The 22,367-nt window shown below is 34.3% G+C and overlaps 2 protein-coding genes across 2 annotated transcripts; one reads left to right on the top strand and one right to left on the bottom strand.

Moving 5' to 3' along the window:
- The first annotated feature begins 3,444 nt into the window (after positions 1-3,444).
- On the top strand, positions 3,445-5,095 carry LOC133183228 (galactoside alpha-(1,2)-fucosyltransferase 1-like). Its single transcript, XM_061318178.1, has one exon. The coding sequence runs from the start codon at positions 3,536-3,538 to the stop codon at positions 4,349-4,351; it is 816 nt and encodes a 271-aa protein (XP_061174162.1). The 5' UTR covers positions 3,445-3,535; the 3' UTR covers positions 4,352-5,095.
- Positions 5,096-13,614: 8,519 nt separating this feature from the next.
- Positions 13,615-22,293, bottom strand: LOC133183227 (endonuclease 8-like 1). Its single transcript, XM_061318177.1, has 7 exons — positions 21,813-22,293; positions 21,430-21,549; positions 18,771-18,922; positions 17,426-17,581; positions 17,098-17,153; positions 16,120-16,648; positions 13,615-14,269 (listed from the first exon to the last, which is right to left on the bottom strand). The coding sequence occupies exons 1-7, from the start codon at positions 22,247-22,249 to the stop codon at positions 14,238-14,240; spliced, it is 1,482 nt and encodes a 493-aa protein (XP_061174161.1). The 5' UTR covers positions 22,250-22,293; the 3' UTR covers positions 13,615-14,237.
- Between the last annotated feature and the right edge of the window lie 74 nt (positions 22,294-22,367).

Genomic DNA, 22,367 nt, shown 5'->3' with positions numbered 1-22,367 from the left:
TCAATCAGAATCAATCTTTATCTTTTTACTCTAGTTACTTACATTCTTATGTCGACACGATATATCCCAGTGAGATTGAAATAAAAGATACCACAGAGTCCAACACATATGTTTCATTTTTGGATATCTTACTGGAAAAAGTTGTAAATTGTGACCAAACAACAAAACTTTGTGATAAACGTGATGCCTTCAACTTTTCTATCGTCAACTTCCCTTACTAGTACATGTAGCAATATACCCTTATCACCTGCAAATGGGGTTTATAATAAATATATCCCAACTGATTCGATATGCAAGAGCATGCTCTACGTACGAACAATTTCTAAAACGATGCAAGCTATTGACAAACAAGTTGATGAAACAAGAATATGAACAGTTTCGTTAAATGTCATCATTTCGCAAGTTCTATGGTCGATACAATGACCTTATCAGCAAAAATCATTAAGTTGAATGCTGACGAACGTTTTTCATATTAATTGTTAGGCCACAATTTAAACATTGAATTGTCTACGGATTTTTCCGTTTTCCCCATCAGGACAAGGAGCACACAGCGGGTGTGAACGGTCGCTTACTCCCCCATGGCACCTGGTCCCACCTCTGATGTTTTTATATCTCCGTGTTTGTTCTGCTCTGGATTTGTATTTTTTCTATGGACTTTTGAGCTTGATTATTGTTCGTTATCTCAATATTTGATTTAAGTTAAAACTCAAAATCTACTGCATCCAGCTCAATTGGATTTGCAAAATGATGAATTAAATACTGGAGCAATAAGCTCAATTGGATTTGCAGAATGATAAATTAAATACTGGAGCATCAGTATGGTCATAGGGAGAATTTGCTTGTGTGCGTGTGTTTTTGCCTTTTGTTTCTTGCTTTTTGTTTCTTTTTTCTTTTCTTTTTATTTTGTTTTGTGTGTATGTTTTATTCTTTGTTTTATGTCAAACAAACAATGCAGTTCTGTAAATGCACACTTCTTGCAAGTCACTTATTATAAATGTCAAATATTTAATGCAGAAAACAATGGATAGATTTAATGCAGAAAACAATGGATAGATTTACCTTCCTCGACAAAATATGCACTTCTCCCCCCTCCCCATCTCTCTCTCTCTCTAATCCGATATAGGTCAATAAAGGTATACATGTGTGTTCATGAATTATAATAGGATTTTTTGTACCAGCAAAACAGATTACATATGTATTTTATGAGAAACATTTTCAAATTAGTACCTACTTTGTATTTTGCTTTCAATGCTGTCTCAATAAGAACATGATAATCCGATAGAATAAAGGAGAATTATGATACAGGGCATGATGTGGCCAACAAAAGGTTTTTCATCAAAAAGCTGGAAAACAAAATACTGAATATTTCTGTAAGCAAAAAGAAAAAAAGCAGCGGACCAGACAAGGATTCGAACCCGCATCCCCCTAGTCAGGTGCTCTACCAACTGAACTTTGAAAAAAGTGAAAGTAACGAACATTGATAGATCTAAAAAATCTTAAAATCAATAGAACTTTGTGAACTGGGCATAAAATACGGACCCCTGGACTTTTAAGAGGTGGGATCAGGTGCGTAGGAGGATTAAACATTCCCTGATGACATGTCACATCCGCCGTGAGCTCTATGTGCATGTATTGATCAGGTGAGCGGAATTATCCGTAATCAAATTAAGCATAGAAACAATGGCTTCAATTGGTATGAAGCATGTTATTCAAAAAATAACCCAATAATACTAGTAGGTTGTATCTGCAATGCTATCTTTATACGAGATTGTTGAGATCCCTATAACATCAACCTATTTGTCAGTAGCTTGCCTCGGTTTGAAAATTAATCGAACTCAGAGCATGCTCTTGCATATTGAATAAATTGAGAGACATAGACACCATATGTAAGTGATAGTGGAATAAGGAAAGTTGACGATGGCCATTATCGTCTATCGTCAGTAAAATATCCAAATTTGAATAGATGTGGCAGACTCTGTGGTGGCTTTTATTTCGAATTCACTGGGATATATTGAGTTAACATATGAATGAAAGTTACTATTGTTAATTGTTAAGACGCCGACGATATATCTGGCCTCCAGCGATCGAACCCGTCTGACTGTCACATTCCTTCCTTCTTAAAGGTCAGCACCCTCGAAGAAAGAAGCCAGGCTTTTCCCTGGCAGGTCTTTTGTCTGGCACTTCCAGGGCATGGCCACGTCACCAAATGTAACAGTAAACAAATGCAACGGATCAGACCAAGATTCGAACCCGGGCCCTCTGAATCACTAGTCAGGTGTTCTGGCCACCAACAATCAAAACTTCCTGACCGCCACTTCCCTTCCTCCTTAAAGCCCCCCTCTCCCACAAACTCTACCCTGGCATGTCTTCCACCTGTCACATCATGTTTACGCACCAAATGTAATGGGAAACAAAAAACACGGGTAATCAAAGATTACGAAACTCACCTCGACGAATGTAATCTATAAGTTAGGCAAATCTCACGCATTTTTTTTCTACCTGTGTGCATTCTGAGATCAATATCCATGAAAGTTTGGTTTATTACTTGGGAATGGACCTGCTCTAAAAACTTAAACTTGTTCACTCGTTCAGTAAAAATGTACGCCAGATCCAGCATCCGAAGCAAGTCTGATAAGAGTCCATTCCTATAGTTGCATCATTCATCCAAGTTTAATCATATTAACAGGCTATATATATAGTTGCAGAGCTCTCCAAAAACATTAACCTGGTCTCTCATCTGAAAAATGTGGGTCAGATCAGCATCTGAAGCAAGTCTTATAGAGTGCATTCCTAGATACATCATTCATGTAAAGTTGGTGTAGGTTGGGTTTATAGTAACTTGGGAAAGGACCTGCTCCAAAAACTTCAGCCTGTTCAGTTATCTGGAAAATGCAAGTCAGATCCCGCATTTGAAGCAAGTCTTGTAGTGTCCATCCCTAGATGCATCATCCATGCAATTTTGTTCAAGGTAGGGCTTATAGGTAATCGGAAATGGACCTGCTCAAAAACCTTTTAACTGGGACGCTGACGCCGAGGGGAATAGCATAAGATCATCTTCGTCGAGGTGAACTAAAAATGCGACGGACCAGACCATGGAGGATTCGAACCCGGACCTCCTGAATTACTCAGGTTCTTTACCATGCATCTGAGCTATCTAGTAACCGGCAATCTAAACCGTCTGACCCCAACAGTTCAATACGAGGTAAAACTACTTTTCCATTGACTTCGCAGATATATACAGTATACTTTCCTCATCAGACGTTGAAATGTGCAGTAGAAATTGTTGTTGGTTTTTTTAATATACGTGTACCTACTTATAAAGCTTGTGCTAATGAAAATAGTATAGAATAGGAATAATGATATGCTTGTCCTCTTTTGTTTGAATTGAATGAAACTTTTTTTTTCAGATCGTTTGTGTATATTAGTACTTCTCTGCGGTGTTGTTGCTTGGTTCCAGCTTCATACATCAGAAGAAATATTAGTACATTCGCCTTATATTGCATGTGTCAAATTCAAAGGTAGACTCGGGAATCTAATGCTACAATATGCCTTTCTTCATATAGCAGCTAAGATAAATCTACTTATTCCTATCATTCCAGAAAACTTTGAACTCTCTGATATATTTTATATTTATGATAAAACACCGCCAGAAATTAAGGACAGAAAAGCAGTTTGCTCAAGACTGCCTCTCCGTGTGGAGCGTTGGGGGCTCTCTTTCGATGAGGATCTTCTGAGTGTTCCTTGTTGTAAGAGCGTTCAATTTGACGGATATTATCAGTCATGGAAATACTGGATAAAATATGAAGAGGAAATTCGGGACCTGTTTGTTTTTAAAAATTCTATCAGGGAAAAGGCATTGTCACAATTCCAAAACATAATGCTTATCATGAACTTTGATATCAGCAAGAAAGGTAACATCGTTGTAAGTATACATATAAGAAGAGGTGACTATGCAACCAAAGGACATTTAAAATACGGTAAAATCACACCTAATGCAACTTATTACCTCAATGCAATGAAATATTTCAGAGATAAATATGAAAATGTATTATTTATTGTGGGTTCTAATGACATAGAATGGTCGAAAAAGGCTTTGAACAGAGAAAGTAATGTCTATTTTTCCACTGGACTTTCGGCCGCTGAGGACATGGCGTTGTTATCCCTGGCCAATCACACAATCATGTCGGTCGGAACTTATGGATGGTGGATTGGCTGGATGGCAAGGGGAACAACTGTGTATTACAAACATATATTTGTTCCTGGATCTGAATTTTCGAAAGAATTTAGAAATAATTCAACCAAAGATTTCGTTTATCCAGGATGGATTCCGATGGATGAATCACTTGCATGATGAAAACAGATTTTTTAAATAAATGTCTTTGCAAGTAGAAAGAAATCGGCAAGTATTCCTAAAAACTAACATTGCCCTTTAAAAATGACTGAAAAGTTAAACATAACATCAAATGACAGCTAGGAAGTTTTGTCGATACTAAGTTTTTTTTTAGGAGGGGTGGGGAGTATGAACGAAGAAGTAATTTTAATTCTGAACAAAACAATACCGACTTTTCCAATGGCACAACCTACTTCCAGACAAATGAGGTTTTGTGAATTTGGATTTCTCACTACTGCTAACTGTATGAGAAATACATTGTATAGTAAAGGTTTAATTTCAAATATTAAAGTATATCTTTTGGGGGGATGTAATACGTTCATCTAAGGTAGTTTGGGAGGGGTGTGTGGACTGTTGCCATTTCCTTATATTCCTCACTAGTATTTCTTGTATTTTTCAGGTTCATGTAATACATTTATTCTTTTACTCTTCCCTATTTCTTTGTTATCACATTTTTCTAAAGAGCTACATTGTGTGTAAATATTTTCTTTAAAATCGGGAAGTCATTGCTATGTACTAGTACTCTAGCTTGCTTCCTTTTCCCAGACTATTGTAGGAAATTTAGCTTTGTGAATTGTTTTTCCTTTCCTCTAATCCCTATTTGCTCTTGGTAATATAGCCTAGTTTTGCTAATTGGTAAACGTGGTACTTTTTGTAACATTATGTTGTTGATAAGTGGCTTGTCAATAAACTTTCATGTACATGTACATCGTTCTTACCTCAATTCATTCCATTCGCTAGCCAAGGGCTTTCGGTTCGCTTTGCTCCCGGGGAGCAGGGAGGACCAGAAATCCTTTGCTAGCGAAGAATGCATGATTGGTATAATCTGCAATTTCGACATTACGATCGAATTTCACTATGTTAACGTTGTGCATAAATTAGCTGATCATGTTAATATCTCTACAAATATTAGCTTTTCTAAAACCTTGTCTGACGTAGAAAATTTTATTTTTATGTCCTAGTTTAATCGGTATAAATAAATTCTTTTGCTAAGATTGAAGAAAAGAAAGATCCAGTGTAAAACTTTAAATGAGACTCGACTTGAATTTATTTGTCTAATTGTTCTCTTTTAAAGCATGGATATAGCCTGTGTTTGATAAATGTGAAAGGCTATGAACAACACAGAAAGATCTTAACAGGACATTCGACAAGTGTTGACCTGACCAATTTCATTCCTGTTGTTTTGCTGGACATGATTGATGCATCCGAGAATGGCTAAATATTAAGTAACATGTACAATATATAATGTGATAATAATGAAAAGATTAATTTTGTTTTAACGTCCAATTCTCTGCTCTTGATCGAGTGTTAAGAATATTTCCATTAATTAATCCTCATGCTCTCAAATTGACAGTGGCGATAGTATGAAGTTTCCAAGACCGAATTATCACAAGAACACTACTGAACTTGTCCAACAAGCCTTGACTAAATCTAGTACTGTCTGACACCACGACGTCCGACAATTGCATCCAGTAAATATAGATCACTCATTGGCTTTTTGTCATATCCCACTTGACAAACACCTGAAAATCATGAGTTTCTCAGGCTATGACAACATTAATATCTCCAGCTGAAATTGAAACTCTGATCTAACAAGTCTAATGTGACAAAATAAGTTTGGTGAGGAGTCTATAATCATTATCACATTCATACAGCTGGTCCTCTAGAAGTTCAAAAGCAAAGAAATTAAGGTTCACTGTATATAAACTGAAATAAATGACTTACATATTGTCACTTAGGGATATGATCCCTGGATCCAAAAGACATGATTTAAAAAAAAAAACTAGAGGAACTGTGAGCACAGAGATTACAAAATGATAGCTCCGCCTTCCATATGTTTACAATGGCAAAGTTCATATTTTGCTATAGGAGTGTCTGATCAAAAAAAAAAAAAAAGGAGGTGCACAATGGCACTGTGTAACAAAGATTCTGTGAAAGCCTCATTAAATTTTAATCAGAGGTATAGGAGGAGTTGCGGATAAGAGATGGGTACCCCTCAATATAATAGAAGGAATGGCATTGTTCTATGTTGTGCTATTGGAAACCAAAATATGTGTCCGATCAAAAAGTAAAATAGGAAGTCACAATGGCACTATATAACAAAGATTCTCAGTGAAAGTATCATTAAATTATATTCAGTGGCATAGGAGGAGTTGCGGAAAAGAGATGGGTGCCCCTCAATATTTTAGAAAGAATGATCGTGTCTCTGTTTTGCTATTGCAAACCTGAAATATGTATCCGATCAAAAAGTAAAATTGGTAGTGCATAATGCCATAAAGATTTTCAGGAAAATTAGTAAAGAGTTTTCAAACTTTGGTCTGAACGCTGGATGCAAGGGACATGAACTTTACAACTCATTTTTAACATTTAATCAGTTTGCCCCTAAGATGCCCTTTAGAAAAGATGATTTTCAAAGAAGTTAAGTGTTTTCAATAACTGACCAACTACTGGGAACTAAACACACACCCTATAGCCAGGAAATTTTACATTGTTTGGTAAAGAACTAAGTGCTACATGTAACTACTTGCCTGTTAGATGGCCAAACGTAGAAAAGATTTTCCAAAGTGTACTGTATTTTCAATATATGACCAGCTACTTGCCTGTTAGATGTCCAAACGTAGAAAAGATTTTCCAAAGTGTACTGTATTTTCAATATATGACCAGCTTTGTCCAACCCTGGAGCCTGAACCCTGGGCCCATGAATTTCACAGTTTTTGTAAAGATTTTATTGTTTGTAATAATCATGCTAAAGATTTCACCGATTGATATCCAGGAAAAAAAACAAATGTATTATACTTTTTTCTTTTCTGGATTATGTATTGCTAGGGTTTTTAAATGATCTCGGATTTTTGGTTTGAATAAGATTAGAAATTTGGCCTATATACAGATTTCTTTGACTTAATTCTTCAAACTTAGCTTTTCTAATTACATGTGTAATCACAGTTATTACAGAGTTTACTGCAGAATGATCTGCAAGTTTCATAGTATCCAGAAGTTGAACCAATTATTTGTTTGTTTAAAGTCCCTTCAAGAATTTTTCACTCATATTGAGACGCCACCAATTGCCAGCGAAGGACTGCAGAATTAGAACTATACTTGGCACTTTTAGGGCCACTGAGCTGTGAGGGAACTTTTTCCTGCCAGCACTTACTGTGACACGGGACCTTGTTCTATATGGTCTCATCCGAATGACCGGTCTTCATATCCCACAATGGGATTCGAACCTGGACGTAAGGATCAACTCCTTTCTTTGCGACTCTGGAGTAAACACTCTATCCAGTTGAACTAAAAGATCAATGCTTGATTTTTATTTCAAAGGGATTGCTAAAGTCATTGATCCAACAAAAGAACAAACATCTGTAGCAAACAAGTCCTGTGCTCTTTGTATTTGATAATGATAACTTTTTTTTCCTGCGAGACAATCATGAAATTTTTGCAATAATCTCTGGTCCAGCTACATGTACCATTTACAATCCACAGAGAAGAGCTGATTCCTCATTGGTAAGGACAATAATTCCTCTGTCATCCTTTATACATGTATATGAATTATATGTTCATCTACTGATCAATGGAAAAACGGAGCAGAGAACACTCTTTTGGTTTTTACGCTGTACATTTTTCTGGTTACTTTGGAATGGTTTAGTGTGTCACCAGGATGAACAGGAATCCAACAAGTATAATAAAATATGTGATCTAAGGCATGGAATTAGATTGCAATCTCTGTAAGAGCTTCAGAATACATTGGGAATGATTGAAGCCTCATATGGCACCTGATCCCTCCTCCGATGTGTTTGGAGGTCCTTGTTTGCTCTGCTCCCATTTGTAGTGTTTTAAAAGTGGACTTTGAATTTAAATACTGTTCGTTACCTCCATATTTCATGTAGAAGGAAGGTCAATGCACAAATATCAGTTGAACAGAACTTAAAATGGAGATAGGATTGATCCTTTCATTGCAAGGCTTTTAAGCTCCAGAATTCTGAGCATATTAGTCAGTAGCATGTTGCTGAAATATATACACAGGACAGAGAGGTACGCGCGCGAGCTCTTCTTCAATGAGAAACATAGGATGTGTGCGACAAAACGTCATCTGTCCCTGTAGTCATAATATCCCCTCTCTAAGGGTGACTGGATCAATTCATAAACCCAGTCATTCTCATAAAGGAATTTGATGTAATTACTTGTAACAAGAGCTCGTGGGACACAACGCTTACCCTAAGAAAACTCAATATACTACACATACACGTGTCAAAAATATCCAGTGTTCAACTATTATTTGTACTCTGCCAAAATATCAAATACATGTAAATCATGATGACTTCACCTGACCTAAACTTAACTTATTAAAGGGGCCTGGACACAATTGCATTGTTTATATATTAATTTCCTACGTTTATTCAAAAAGTAAATTCAGTTTAGTGAATTGAACTTACATGAATATTCTTAAATTAAATGACAACAGATTCTTCAAACACCTGTGATTGCAAAAAGGGTACGAGCTCTGTTATTGTTAATGTTTACGTTTTACCGGGAGTGCTCAATTTGTCTACTCTGCACACAACACTGAACACGGACTGAAGATACTGGTGAGCTTGATTTGCTTTCTCGCACTTCTATTCTTAATTTTCTAGGGTATGGTTTTATTATTTATGCACAACTAAATTTTTACTTTACTTAAGTATTAAGGATAAAGTTTACTTTGTAAAAGTTCAAGGATATCAGTCAATCAAACGCAGCCCGAAATTCATAGTTTTAATAATTTCCAAATAAAAGAAGTCTCTAGACACGCTTTTATTATACTTCGACGTGAAATGCTCTAGCAATATAAAAGTCATAATATTATACTGAAAATTTTTGAAAATATTAACTTCAAGTTTGTGCCCTTTTAAAAGGACCTGGAGCGAAAAATTCTCGAGAGGAAAGTTAAACAACAAACAATAAATGGACCTGGAAACAGTTGCACTGCCCGTTTTGTTTATGATCTTGATTTCTAGTTTTATTAAAACAAAAAAATAACCTCAGTTTAATGAGTTGAATTTCCATGAAAATTCTTTAAATTCAATGAAAATAACGTTTTTCATAATCACGTTAAACACCAGACCTGTGTTTGAAAAACATGGACACAGTTAATCTCTCTTATTGTTAACGTTTACCTTTTTCCGGGTGTATTCAATTTGTTTACTCTGCACACATCTCTGAGCACGGACTGACAATACTGGTGAGTTTGTTTTGCTTTCTCACCTTTCTACTGTGAATTTTCTGGATTACGTTTTTAATATTTTTCATACATAACAAAATTTTCACTTTTCTTAAATATCAAGGATAAAATTTACTTCGTGAAAGTAAATCTAACGTGTCCTGAAATTCGTAGTTTTAATAATTTCCAGATAAAAGAAGTTTCTAAACACACTTTGATAATATTTTAGTGCGAAATGCTCTATCAACATGTAGGTCATTATATTATACTATATATATATATATATATATATATATATAGACTTTCAGAAAATATTACCTTTTAATCTGTGTCCAGGCCTATAGGCGGCGGAAAGGGCAAAAAATACCATATAAATTATTATAATTTCAATGTCCATAAAAACTTAACAAATGACATTAAATGCATAATCAACAGACCTTTTTGCACAACAACTATTAATTAAAGCAAAACCAACAATTCAGAACAAACATAGATAATGCAAAACGAACATGTTCTCCAAAAAGACCCCCCGTCAACAACAAGAACAGCACTGCATTGGACCCCAGAGGGCAAAAGAAAGAGGGGGAGGCCTAGAACATCATGGCGAAGGACAGTTGAAAGCAAGATGAAAGCTATGCACCAGACCTGGGGATCATTGACGAGGCAAGCCAAGGATAGACAAAAGTGGAGGAAGTTTGTTGCTGCCCTACACACCATAGGGTGTAAAGGACAATGATTATGATCTTAAAATAGTTAAAATTCCTGAAGTGGCAATAGAATAGACAATTGCATAAAAAAGTTTCAGAATTTTTATTAGTAAAACTTTTAATTGAAAAAAGAAAAATATTACTACATCCTAAAAGACCTTCTTAAATGCATAATCAGATGAAATTGTAGCTTTTTATGCTTCAAAATGGTGCCAAGGATATAAATGAATAATTTAATTTTGGTTGTAATGCGTCATTTGATTGGATAAAAGAAATTAGAATATATCGTATAACCTGGGTTGCCTAAGTCACAATGACTTACATCAAAGACGTATCAAGCGTTTAACAATTTGAAGGCATTTTGAAGGAGAAATGGTCTTATTTTTTTTTTTACACTTAATGATTGAAAATTAAATTATAAGGAATGAATTTAATAGCTACCCAAGTTATACTGATATATCCTGGGTTGGAACAGTTTACGCTTTTTTATAAACCAATTCATTCCTTAATTAGATCTAAACCTTGATCAAGTTTCTTCTCTTGTGTATGTGAAAGAAATTGTCTTTTTGATTGTTAATTAACATTTTTTTTTTTTAATTCTGGTTTGAAAAGTTTTAATATGAAAGAAATATGAAACAACAACCCCCCCCCCCCCCCAATTACTTTTTCGTCTCCATTTAAGTCAGTTCTTTAAATCTAAGCCAAAAAAAGAATTTTGATATACAAGTTTTCTTATAAAAGATGCTAGATTTTGAAGTGATCCTATTTTACCTTATTTTGTTGCACTCCTGACATCTGGTATGTATTTTATTAAATTATAACACACAATTACTCATTCAAAGTTTGTAAATCAATTTCTCATTTTAATTTTTTTTATTTACTACAAGTTTTTTCCATACTTTCTAGACTTCAACATATATTATTTGTTTGTGTAATACATATTTTAAAAAATATGTTGGGTGACATATAACTAGTATTCTCCGAATTGACAGTAAAATGTCCAAACAATATCTGTAATTTTTCGATAGCCATAATGATTTGTACAAAAAATAATGTCAAACATTTTATGCAATTTATTTTTTAGCAAAGATAGATGAAGTTCATTGATAATTATAAAACAGTTTTGTTGCACTCCTAACTGCATTTAAATTTAAAAATTAAAACCATAGTAAACAAAAAAATCATAAAGTTCTGGCAACATCAAATGAAATTGTGCAATATATGTATTTATCCCATGTTAACCCCTTTATCCCGTGGATATGACTCATTGGATAAATTTTTAATAATCCACAGTCAAGTGCAGTTGTGACGTCGCAATGGTTTTTGCGTTAGCGTATTGAAGTAAAATAAAGTGGAGTCCTATATAAAACAGTGTAAAACATTGTTTGTGAAGTATTAAACAAGGGATAAAAAGAATCTCCCATGATTTGTAGTTGGATATGACTTTTATCCAACTCGTTGTGTGTTTTTATCCCCTCGCCAAGGCTCGGGGATAAAAAACACACAACTCGTTGGATAAAAATCATATCCAACTACAAATCATGGGAGATCCTATATTTATAGTCCAACACTTCATGGTTAGAACACATAAAAGTATAGAAACTTGGCTTTCTTTCTTTAATTATTCCCTATTTGTGTAAAAAAGACTAGCCAAAAAATATATTTAGAAGATAAACGTATACTTTATAGTTTATTTTCCTTCACATGGCAAACACTGTAAGCAACTGGGGTCAACACGAAACATTCTACTCATGGATTTTTTCTTTATATTTTTCATCATAATTTTATCAGCAATAATTCTACCATTTTTGTTGCACTCCTGACCAAAAGCATGCAAGTCTTTTAAGTAGAATTATGAAGCAAAAATTACATCAGGAACATGTCCTGTTCTTTCAGTGAAATTGAGGTGGAATTACTTGAATTTTATATAACAAATTTTCAGTGGGTTTTTTTTTTTTTACATTCATAATAAAAATTCAAAGAAAACATAAAAACACATCTGGATTGATAAAATTGAAAAGGAGACAGATTTTAAAAATAAAACTGTCAATAATTTAGTACTAAATTATTGAAATAAATCACTTTTGATTAAAGAATATTTATCAGTATGAATAGAGGTCTTTTCATCATATAACTTGGATCTTTTTTAAAAAAAAATGTGTTGCACTCCTGACCATAGAAATATAAATCTAAAACACAGACAGACCATGTTATTTATTCATCTATTTGGTAAAAATGTTATTTGTGTATCTCTTTTCCAAAATAAACATCAGAGAATCATATACAGATAAAAGTTTTTCCATGTTGGGGAGCAAAACATAAAATGTTGCACTCCTGACATAACTGGGTATGCACAGATACTTGACTCTCATTAATGCTCCTTGTGATTTATGTAACATTTTTAAGTTTTAAATGGCATTTTTTGTATTTGATTTGTTGTGTATATTAAATGGTTTGTCGAATTTTTATGCATTGTTTGTTCTACAAAGATAACTGTTCATTTTGCATTTATCTACATGTATAGTTATTTTAAGTAGTGTGCATCCTTAGTTGTATCATCCACGCATGTTTGGTCAAGGTACGGCAATAAGTTACTTTAGAATAAACCTGCTCAAAAAATTTTAATCTGGTCCCTCATCCAGAAAATGTAGGTCGGATCCAGCATCTGAAGCAAGTCCAGAAGTGTGCATCCTTAGATGCATCTTCCCTGCAAGTTTGGTCAACATAGAGCTTTAAGTTCATTGGAAATGCGACCTGCACCAAAAACTTCAACCTGCTCCAAAAACATTACCTGGTCATTCTTTAGCTAAAATTGCAGCATCTCAAAATGGTACAATGAAACACTCTAGAAGCATCTTCCATGTATCTATGATTAATGTAGGGTATAGAAGTACTTAAAAAGAGAACTGCTCCAAAAACTTTAACCTGCTCCAAAAACATTACTTGGTCATTCTTTAGCTAAAATTGCAGCATCTCAAAATGGTACAATGAAACACTCTAGAAGCATCTTCCATGTATCTGTGATTAATGTAGGGTATAGAAGTACTTAAAAAGAGAACTGCTCCAAAAACTTTAACCTGAGATGCCGATGCTGAGGGTATCACATAAGCTCCCCCCCCCCCAACATCGTTGAGGTGAGCTAAAACTGCAATCATTCAGCAGTATTCTTCCTCAATAAACACAATTTCTAAATGATCTTTTTGTAGGATTTGGAAAACTTACCATAATTTATAGACAGTTCTGCACACACACACACACACACACAAAATAAAAATAAATTGTAAAATATTTTACTACTATAATTAATATAAAGACTACATGTATATCAAAATACTTTTAAAACCGAGTATACAAAATCAATAAATTTAAAATGTTCAACTTGCGTACCCTCATGTATAGCAAGATACATAAGTGGATCAATCTTTTGTTGTTGTTTTTTTCAGACTTTATACCAAATTTTTTTAGATAAAATTTATCCTATATTTTACATACATTCAAAAACGGGACAAAGAATATAAATGCCATGTAATTGTCAAGGTCAATAAAATTGATGCTGATGCAGTTGAATAGCTCTCATCAGTATGTATCAGCATAATTTATAAAGTTTGATAAAAATTTCTTGAATAGTTTCTTTGAAACTGAGCTAAATGCAAGGTGTGATGGAAGGACAGACAGACAAGAGAAACAATGGTGGAGCATAAAAAAAAAACTGAACACCAGCATTTATGATACCTGGTCCATCAACAAAATCCCATCCATTTTGGCTTGGAAATCATTACTCCTTTTTACAATTATACCTGTACATTTTTATAATTCAGCAGTTGGTGCTGAACATGATATACTTTCTGTCAGGTTTTTCAGACAATACATTCAGGAATGTAGACCTTTTTCTATCAAGTATCTTCTTCTGTTATCTTGTTTTAGGAAAGTCATGCTGTCAACAGATTCATCTCTGATAGCGGCGTCTTGCCCTAGCAGCTGAAAAATTCAAAAATTGTTTTCTTTAACTTCTAGAAAAACAATTAATCAAAATAGCGTATTCAATGCATATGTTATGAATATTTTAAAATATGTGATATCTAATCGACAAGCAGCCTACTGATTTTAATGCTATTTAAAATAACATGTTTATACACAGCATACACTGAACAAAAGTTGTAAATGTTCATCAAATACATGTACTTTTTTGTAACTAGATCTTTATTCATAGACTGATCAATGTATCATTCAGATGTAACATTAATCTTTGGGTGATTTCACAATGAATAGGATACCTTCTTATGGTGGAGAACAATTAAAGCTAAATATTTAATACGGTGGTTATTCTTGTGAAAATATGTGAAAAGCTAGTTAAATTCAAAATAAATTCAACATCTTTTGGAGCATTAACAACTATAAATACCAATTTTGATTAAATTTAAACTAAAAATAAAATTAAGCTAATTAGCCAGATATTGAGTTTGTAACCATGTCAAAGAGTCCTGCATTTAGTTATAGGGCCACTGGGATGAAGAGGGACTTCTAAAGGACTGTATTTGGAGAGGATGATTTTGTACTCAGTTTTTGTCTTAGACTTAGGGAGAAAAATAATGCTATTCACATTTTTTAACTTTCCTCTTTTTTGTAAAGGGGGGGGGGGCTTCTTTTTGTGTGTGTTGGTTAATTAAGTACAAGGAAAAAAGAAATCATTTATTTAGAATATTGATTTAATAGAGCATATTATTGAGCATATTATCACCACCATAACTGGAAAAATAATCAGAAATTTAAAAATTCCTTTGGAAAAGAAATGGTTCAATGGTATGCAAGAAAGGCAATAAAACAGATCATATGCACTTACTTATGTCTATTTTTTTAAAGACACAATATTGGGGAAATGTGACTGGAATTGGTCTAATGGGAGAGAATATGTATCCGGACAAGGAGTTTATATAAAAATCTTGTCCTTTTACTTGGTTCAAACACTGCATACCATTTACCACCAAGGATACTTTTTAGGTGAAGAAAGATATAAGCCACAGAGCAGAAAATATATACTCCAGACAAGAATTTTGCACAAAAGTCTGCTTTGATCTTGAATTCTGACTTTTTTAAATACAATACTTAGATTGCTTTGACCTTAATCCTTGACTTAAAAACTAAGTTCAAGGTCACTGCACACATTTGACTTATAGGCACTGTTTGGACACCTTACTATCACATAACTGACCAGGTGAGCTAAAATTATCACAAAATTCAGCTATTTTCCAATCATTTTAGAAACTGGGATAAGAACTTAGAACTTTTGCTAACTGTACCTGTTGTATTACTAACTGTATCTTCACAGGCACTTGACGTACATGACATATTTTTCTTATAATAAAAAATACAACCCCTAGCCCTAATAAATCACACAGGCTTTCTCAGACTTCTGAAGCAGTAGCTTGAAGAGAAATTTTTAATATTTGCACATGTCCTTTTGTATGCACTTTCCATAAGTAATATTATATCCCAAAAGACTGACTGCTGAATTACTTTGGTGGCAAAGAATTCTTATTACCAAGTTTCAGGTGGAAAAAAGTTGATGTGACTGTCCTAGAAAAATTCAAGCTGTGTATCTTGTGGTTTGTTATAAAAGGGGTTATATTTTTTTATGATATTATAAAAAATATATAATGTGTTATATTTATTATGATGAAAAAAATATATAATGTCAAGTGCCTGCATGATTTATTAGGTAGGTGGTTATATTTGATGATAAAAAATATGTCAAGTGCCTGTGTTTATTTTTTTCAATTTGTATTTACTATGAAAGAATAGAAATAAAGCTCCTCCTAAAATAAACCCACCTCTTTCCGACCTCTGCCTCACTGACTTTGGGGTGCCGTCTACTACACTCCTGCCATTCAGAATGGAAACAGAAGACTTTGATCTCCTGTCACCAGGTGTAGTGTGCTTTTGCCCTATGCTATCAGACTTGACAATCACACTGTTAGGGGTTGCCCTTCTCTTCCTTCCTTTCTGTAATACCTTTGCTTTCAGGGTGTTTGAATCTCCATTTACAACAATCTTTGAAGCTGAACTTTTCTCTGTGATGGATGATTTAGATTTTTTCTGATTCAAGTCTTTTTCTTCCACTGTTTTAACTATTTTTCTTATATGAGCAGATTCATTTTTTCCTAAATCTGATGGACTGTCAAACTTCCTGCTTTTGTTTGATAATGTTTTAAGTGATTTTGCTGACGATTTTCTTGAGGACTTTACTGTCTTCTGCTTAGCATCCCTGTCTTCTGCTTCCTGGAGCTTCCTTCTTGTCACAGTTTCTGAGCCACCATTTTCCACTTCTGACTGCTCTGACTCTGTGTCTTTCTTCATTTTCTACCATAAAAAGTAAAAAACTTACAATATACAGTTGAACTTCAGTATCTCGAACACTGATATCTCGAATACCATGGATATGTCAAAGTGATTTGGAAGTCCCAACCCCTAATTCTTAAGGTATTTAACCCTGGATATCTCAAACCCTCAGATATCTCGAAGTTTTTTCTCAGTCCCTTTGAGTTCGAGATAACGAGGTTTGACTGTATAATGTAGGGTATCATTTACTCTTTTTCACTTTCCACCAGTTCAATGTTCTATTCAAAGCTTAATTTTGAATTGTGTTCACTACATGTTTATTTTACACTCTAAATCTTCAGCAGACATATATTACACTATATTTCCTTTTAAATTAATTAAGTTCTGAAAAAATGATACGCCATGATATTTGGCCAACTAATTTCATAGTTACTGAATCATAAGATAAATTTGATGTATAATATTCCTACCTTTGCATTATTCTTGGCCACTTTTGAATTTCTCTTTAGTCCCCTAACTGTGATTTCTAAAATGTGTACAAATCTTTTCATTAACAGATAAAAACTTATGTGAATCAAGGTGCTTTTTTGAAACAAAAAAATTGACTGCTTTTTTCATACAGTAATTAGTGATGCAATATCTTTGTTGGTACCAAAAAAAAAAGATAATATCAAGCAATCAAAATATCAAGAATAACCAAAATTAAATCTTTCATAAATGCTTTCGGGATAGTCAAGAACTCTATCACTTTGAGAATTATTCCATAAAAAGATGTCCTTTTTAAACACATAATGATACCTTTTGGAACCAAGGGCCCTGGATTGCCATGAAACCAAATGGTTCTCTTGTTGTGGTCCGCCATGTTGTCCATGCCTTCCTTATAATAACACTGAAGCCATTCTGAGAACTTTGAATAATCTGGATCTCTCCCCTCAGGGTCGTAGCCTGTCCCTCCTGGAAGATGATTTTACAAAGATGATTTTACAATATATACATTGATATTCCTCAATTTTTTTCACCTTAGTTTACAATCACTCCAGAAGTACGGTTACAACAATATTTGTTCTCCATCTACCCCAAATAATTTATTTCCAAGAGCATTAAAACTGATTGTTTTATTTTTGTTTTAAGCATTCCTTTTTATTAATTTAAAAACAGATAGAACAAGATGTGCTCCCCTTTTCACATATCAATGCAGGGTGATATACCTTTGTGCCAAGTTTGCCTAACTTCCACATTAACATTTATAGAGAGTTGCAATGACATTGGGAGTAAGACAGAAAATTTACAACCAAGGTCAAGGCAGTAGAGAAACAAATATCAAATGAGAAATCTTGTGCCCTGTTCACACGAAGAGTTTAATTCGCAGTAAATTATTGCGAAGTAAAATGATGCAAATTAAATTAATGCGAATTAAATTGCGTTCACACGACAGCAAATGCAAAGTAAACTAATGCGAATTATAATTTTATTTCTACAACAAGGCTATTCAGTGAGGCTATTATGACGTCATTTACAAATCACACCATATTGTGCAGAGCAGATATACATTTGACATAATGTCATAGTGTCTGCTCAAATTAGTGATTAATATAATTTTCCTTTGTTTTCCACTCAAAAATAGCACAAGTACCTATATTTGACCATATACATGTGGCCTGTGACTAAATTCTGCCCTTACGCATGCGTCAAAATTTAATTCGAATTTGCTTCGCTTAGCGTTCACACGGAGCTAATGCGAAGTAATTTAATGTGCGGTAAACTAATTCGAATTAAACTAATTTGCATTAAATTCCCCGTGTGAACGCGGATCAAATTTAATTCGCAGTAACTTATGTTTAATTCAAATTAAACTCTCAGTGTGAACAGGGCATAGGTTTTACTACAAGAACAAGTTGGAACACTTGTGATATTTCATTCTCTAGCTTTTCATATTCTGAACATGACAAAAAGAAAAAAAAAGATAGGTAGCAAAACCAAACAAATATTCAAATATACAATCTCTAAATTCACTTTTCATGGATCAAAGAAATTGTTTATTTACATTTGAGGAAATAGCTTTGTTTAATATTTTCTTTAAGTAAGCTGTATCTGGGATCAGCCTTAGAGATGGTTGTAAGATAACAATGTCCTGACTTAGTACCTAGATTGATCACTTCCTGTGGCAGAATATGACACAGCTGTAAAATGTCCGGGGTCTCTGTTTTGAGTCTCAATTTTTCTGAATTCTCAGATACTTCATCACAGAGAGGTTCCAAAACTGACCTAGCAGACACAAATGGTGGTATTCCTGCCCTGAAATAAATCACGACAAACAGTAGTTATTATTAAGAATAACCTACTTAGATGCTTTTCAACCATGCATAATTTCACATTTTACTGTATACAGACAGACAGATGCACAGCTAGCAATATATATAACATAAAACAATATACAGCTGCAACAGCTCTAAGATTATTGTATGCAATCCATCATTAAGCATGTTAAGTTGAAGGCAGAATCCAAAGTATGTATGGCAGTTTTCATCTCTAAATACAGAGTATATCAACCATGTAAGTTGGTCTGAGTAGGGTTTACTTATTAAAGAAAATAAGCCATGGGCCTTGACAGTCACCTGAGTATCATGAGTTTCTCAGGTTATGACAACTTTCGAGGCACATCTAGAATTGGCCTGGACTTATGTGATAAAAATTTGGTAAGGACTCTATAATCATTACATATTCATGCAGCTTGTCTCCTAGAAGTTCAAAAGTAAAGAAGATAAGGTGTATCGAATGATTTTCAATAAATAAATCCCACCCAAGGGCCTGAACCATGGGTCCAATAGACATGGGATAAGAACACCACTTGGTCACTCCAATCACCATAGACACAAACACAGACAAGAACATCACCTGGTCACTTCAATCACCATAGACACAAAAAGAGACAAAAACATCAACTGGTCAATCCAATCGCCATAGACACAAACACATACAGGACTGTCAACTGGTCAGTCCAATCACCATAGACACAAACACTTAAAGGACTGTCAACTGGTCAGTCCAATCAACATAGACACAATCACATACAGGACTGTCAACTGGTCAGTCCAATCACCATAGACACAAACACATACAGGACTGTCAACTGGTCAGTCCAATCACCATAAACACAAACACATACGGGACTGTCAACTGGTCAGTCCAATCACCATAAACACAAACACATACAGGACTGTCAACTGGTCAGTCCAATCACCACAGACACAAACACTAGGGATGGGTATCGGCAAAAATTTCGTATCGTGATATATCATGATTTTTTCCCAAAAATATCACGATAAATCGTGATATTTTTACACACATTTTTTACTACAATTTCAAATGAATTTCCATAATATTTCTTAAAAATATGCAATGAAAACATAACTTTACATTTTAAATTTTCATTTATTTAATATATTAGCATGTTTTGATGCCGTTGTTTAACTGTTTTCAACATTTTTTTTACACATCCTCTTATTGTCATTCAATAGTTTGAACAAATAAATAATTTCCTCAGTTTATAGTTATGTACCAAATACCAGTATTTTAGTCTCCACATCACGATACGTATCACACAATAAAAAATCGTGATATACCGGTTTACCAATAAACTCGCACATCCTTAACAAACAAATACAGGACTGTCAACTGGTCAGTCCAATCACCATAGACACAATCACATACAGGACTGTCAACTGGTCAGTCCAATCAACATAGACACAATCACATACAGGACTGTCAACTGGTCAGTCCAATCACCATAGACACAAACACATACATGGCTGTCAACTGTTCAGTCCAATCACCAAAGACACAAACACATACAGGACTGTCAACATACATGGCTGTCAACTGGTCAGTCTAATCACCAAAGACACAAACACATACAGGACTGCCAACTGGTCAGTCCAATTAACATTGACACAAACACATACAGGACTATCAACTGGTCAGTCCAATCACCATAGACACAAACACATACATGGCTGTCAACTGGTCAGTCCAATCACCAAAGACACAAACACATACAGGACTGTCAACTGGTCAGTCCAATCACCATAAACACAAACACATACAGTACTGTCAACTGGTCAGTCCAATCAACATAGACACAAACACATACAGGACTGTCAACTGGTCAGTCCAATTACCATTGATGCAATCACATACAGCACTGTCAACTGATCAGTCCAATCACCATAGACACAAACACATACATGGCTGTCAACTGGTCAGTCCAATCACCATAGACACAGTCACTCCAGTCACAAGACACATACACACAGATAAGAAAGTCACCTGGCCATTCTAATATAAACACAAACACAAACACTTACTCTACAAAAACATCACCAAATGATTTTTTATTTTGCTAACCTTTCTTCATAGAAAGACTGAGACATCACCTGGTCAGTCTAATCAAATACACTTTTAGGATGCAAACACATACAGGTTCATTAGGATTTATTTTCAAATCTTTTTAAAGTGAGATTCATAAAGGACAAAAGATACATGTATTTTGACGTCATAATGAGGAAAAACGCCGGTAAAGATAACGTCATAAAATGCAAGTTGCGTACGTTATATATTTTTCCAATATTTTTACCTGATCTCTATCAACTTATTTTCATTGTTGTTTATATCATTTAGAGCCAATAAAATATCAGGGGAAGAAAAGGAAATATGAATTTTTAAAGCTAAGTTCCATATAAATGGACATACTGTATATATATCATCTATCTTAAACATCCCTTTTAAAGCATGATTTTCTTTACCTGTATAGTATCTCAGCTCTCAAGTAATTTCCTATTCCATTGAAGTATGTTTGGTTCAAAAGAAATTCACAGATTGGTTTGTTGAAAACTGAGTGCTTCACATTGTCCAGGACATTCTTCCTATTAATTAAATAATTTTTTTTTCATTCTATATACCATGTACATATGGTCTGATATTCATAGTTAAATACATGTGTATCTCGGAAACATGTAAATAATTGATTTTCATATCATTACTGTGTATAATTAAATCATTCTGCTATTAACAAAAACTCAGTAGCAGGTATATTGATCAAAGGAGTACAATACATTTCATTCATTCATGAGAATGATATGTTATACTAAACTATATAACTAGCCAATATACTTTACAGACCATTTACCTAAAGGCCTGGTACTCAAACATGACACATGGACCTCTCTCTTTTGACCATTCGCCGCCCACCTGCCATTTCCCAAATCTCCTGTAGTCAACAAAACTTAGCACCATCCTGGGTTCATCTTTAGTGAAGAAATTAAGATGTGCATGCTTCTTCAGTTCAGTTGCTTCATAAAAATCAAACTTCCCGGACATGCCAAACTGAAATACGATGTCCAGAGATCTGCTTTTACTTAGTGATTTCTTGTCCTCGCATATGGTGTTTAATGTGAGCTTCATTTCTTTGCCCCTTGAGGTAGCCGAGATAGTGTACTCATCTTCAAACTCCACATCAGCATGTTTACTCACCTCTGATTTAATTATCGGGCCTTTAAAAAGCCTACCTTTACAGACAAGATTAACAAACTTGCTGGCAAGATGCAACTCTGGACCTTCTGGCATGGTTTTGGCTCCTGACACGAGTTCACCATGTGGCTTGTGTGTTACACAACCTGTTTACCTCAAAGAATTATGGGATATTTTCTGCTCATGAAACCGGAAATGAAATATCGCGGGAAAA

The sequence above is a fragment of the Saccostrea echinata genome, unplaced genomic scaffold (assembly GCF_033153115.1).
Source record: "Saccostrea echinata isolate AGI-Se365-2 ecotype Australia unplaced genomic scaffold, CSIRO_AGI_Sech_v1 ptg000009l, whole genome shotgun sequence".
NCBI lineage: Eukaryota > Metazoa > Mollusca > Bivalvia > Ostreida > Ostreidae > Saccostrea > Saccostrea echinata.
Note: the sequence above shows the minus strand (reverse complement) of the source record. Positions and strands in the feature narration are given on the sequence as shown.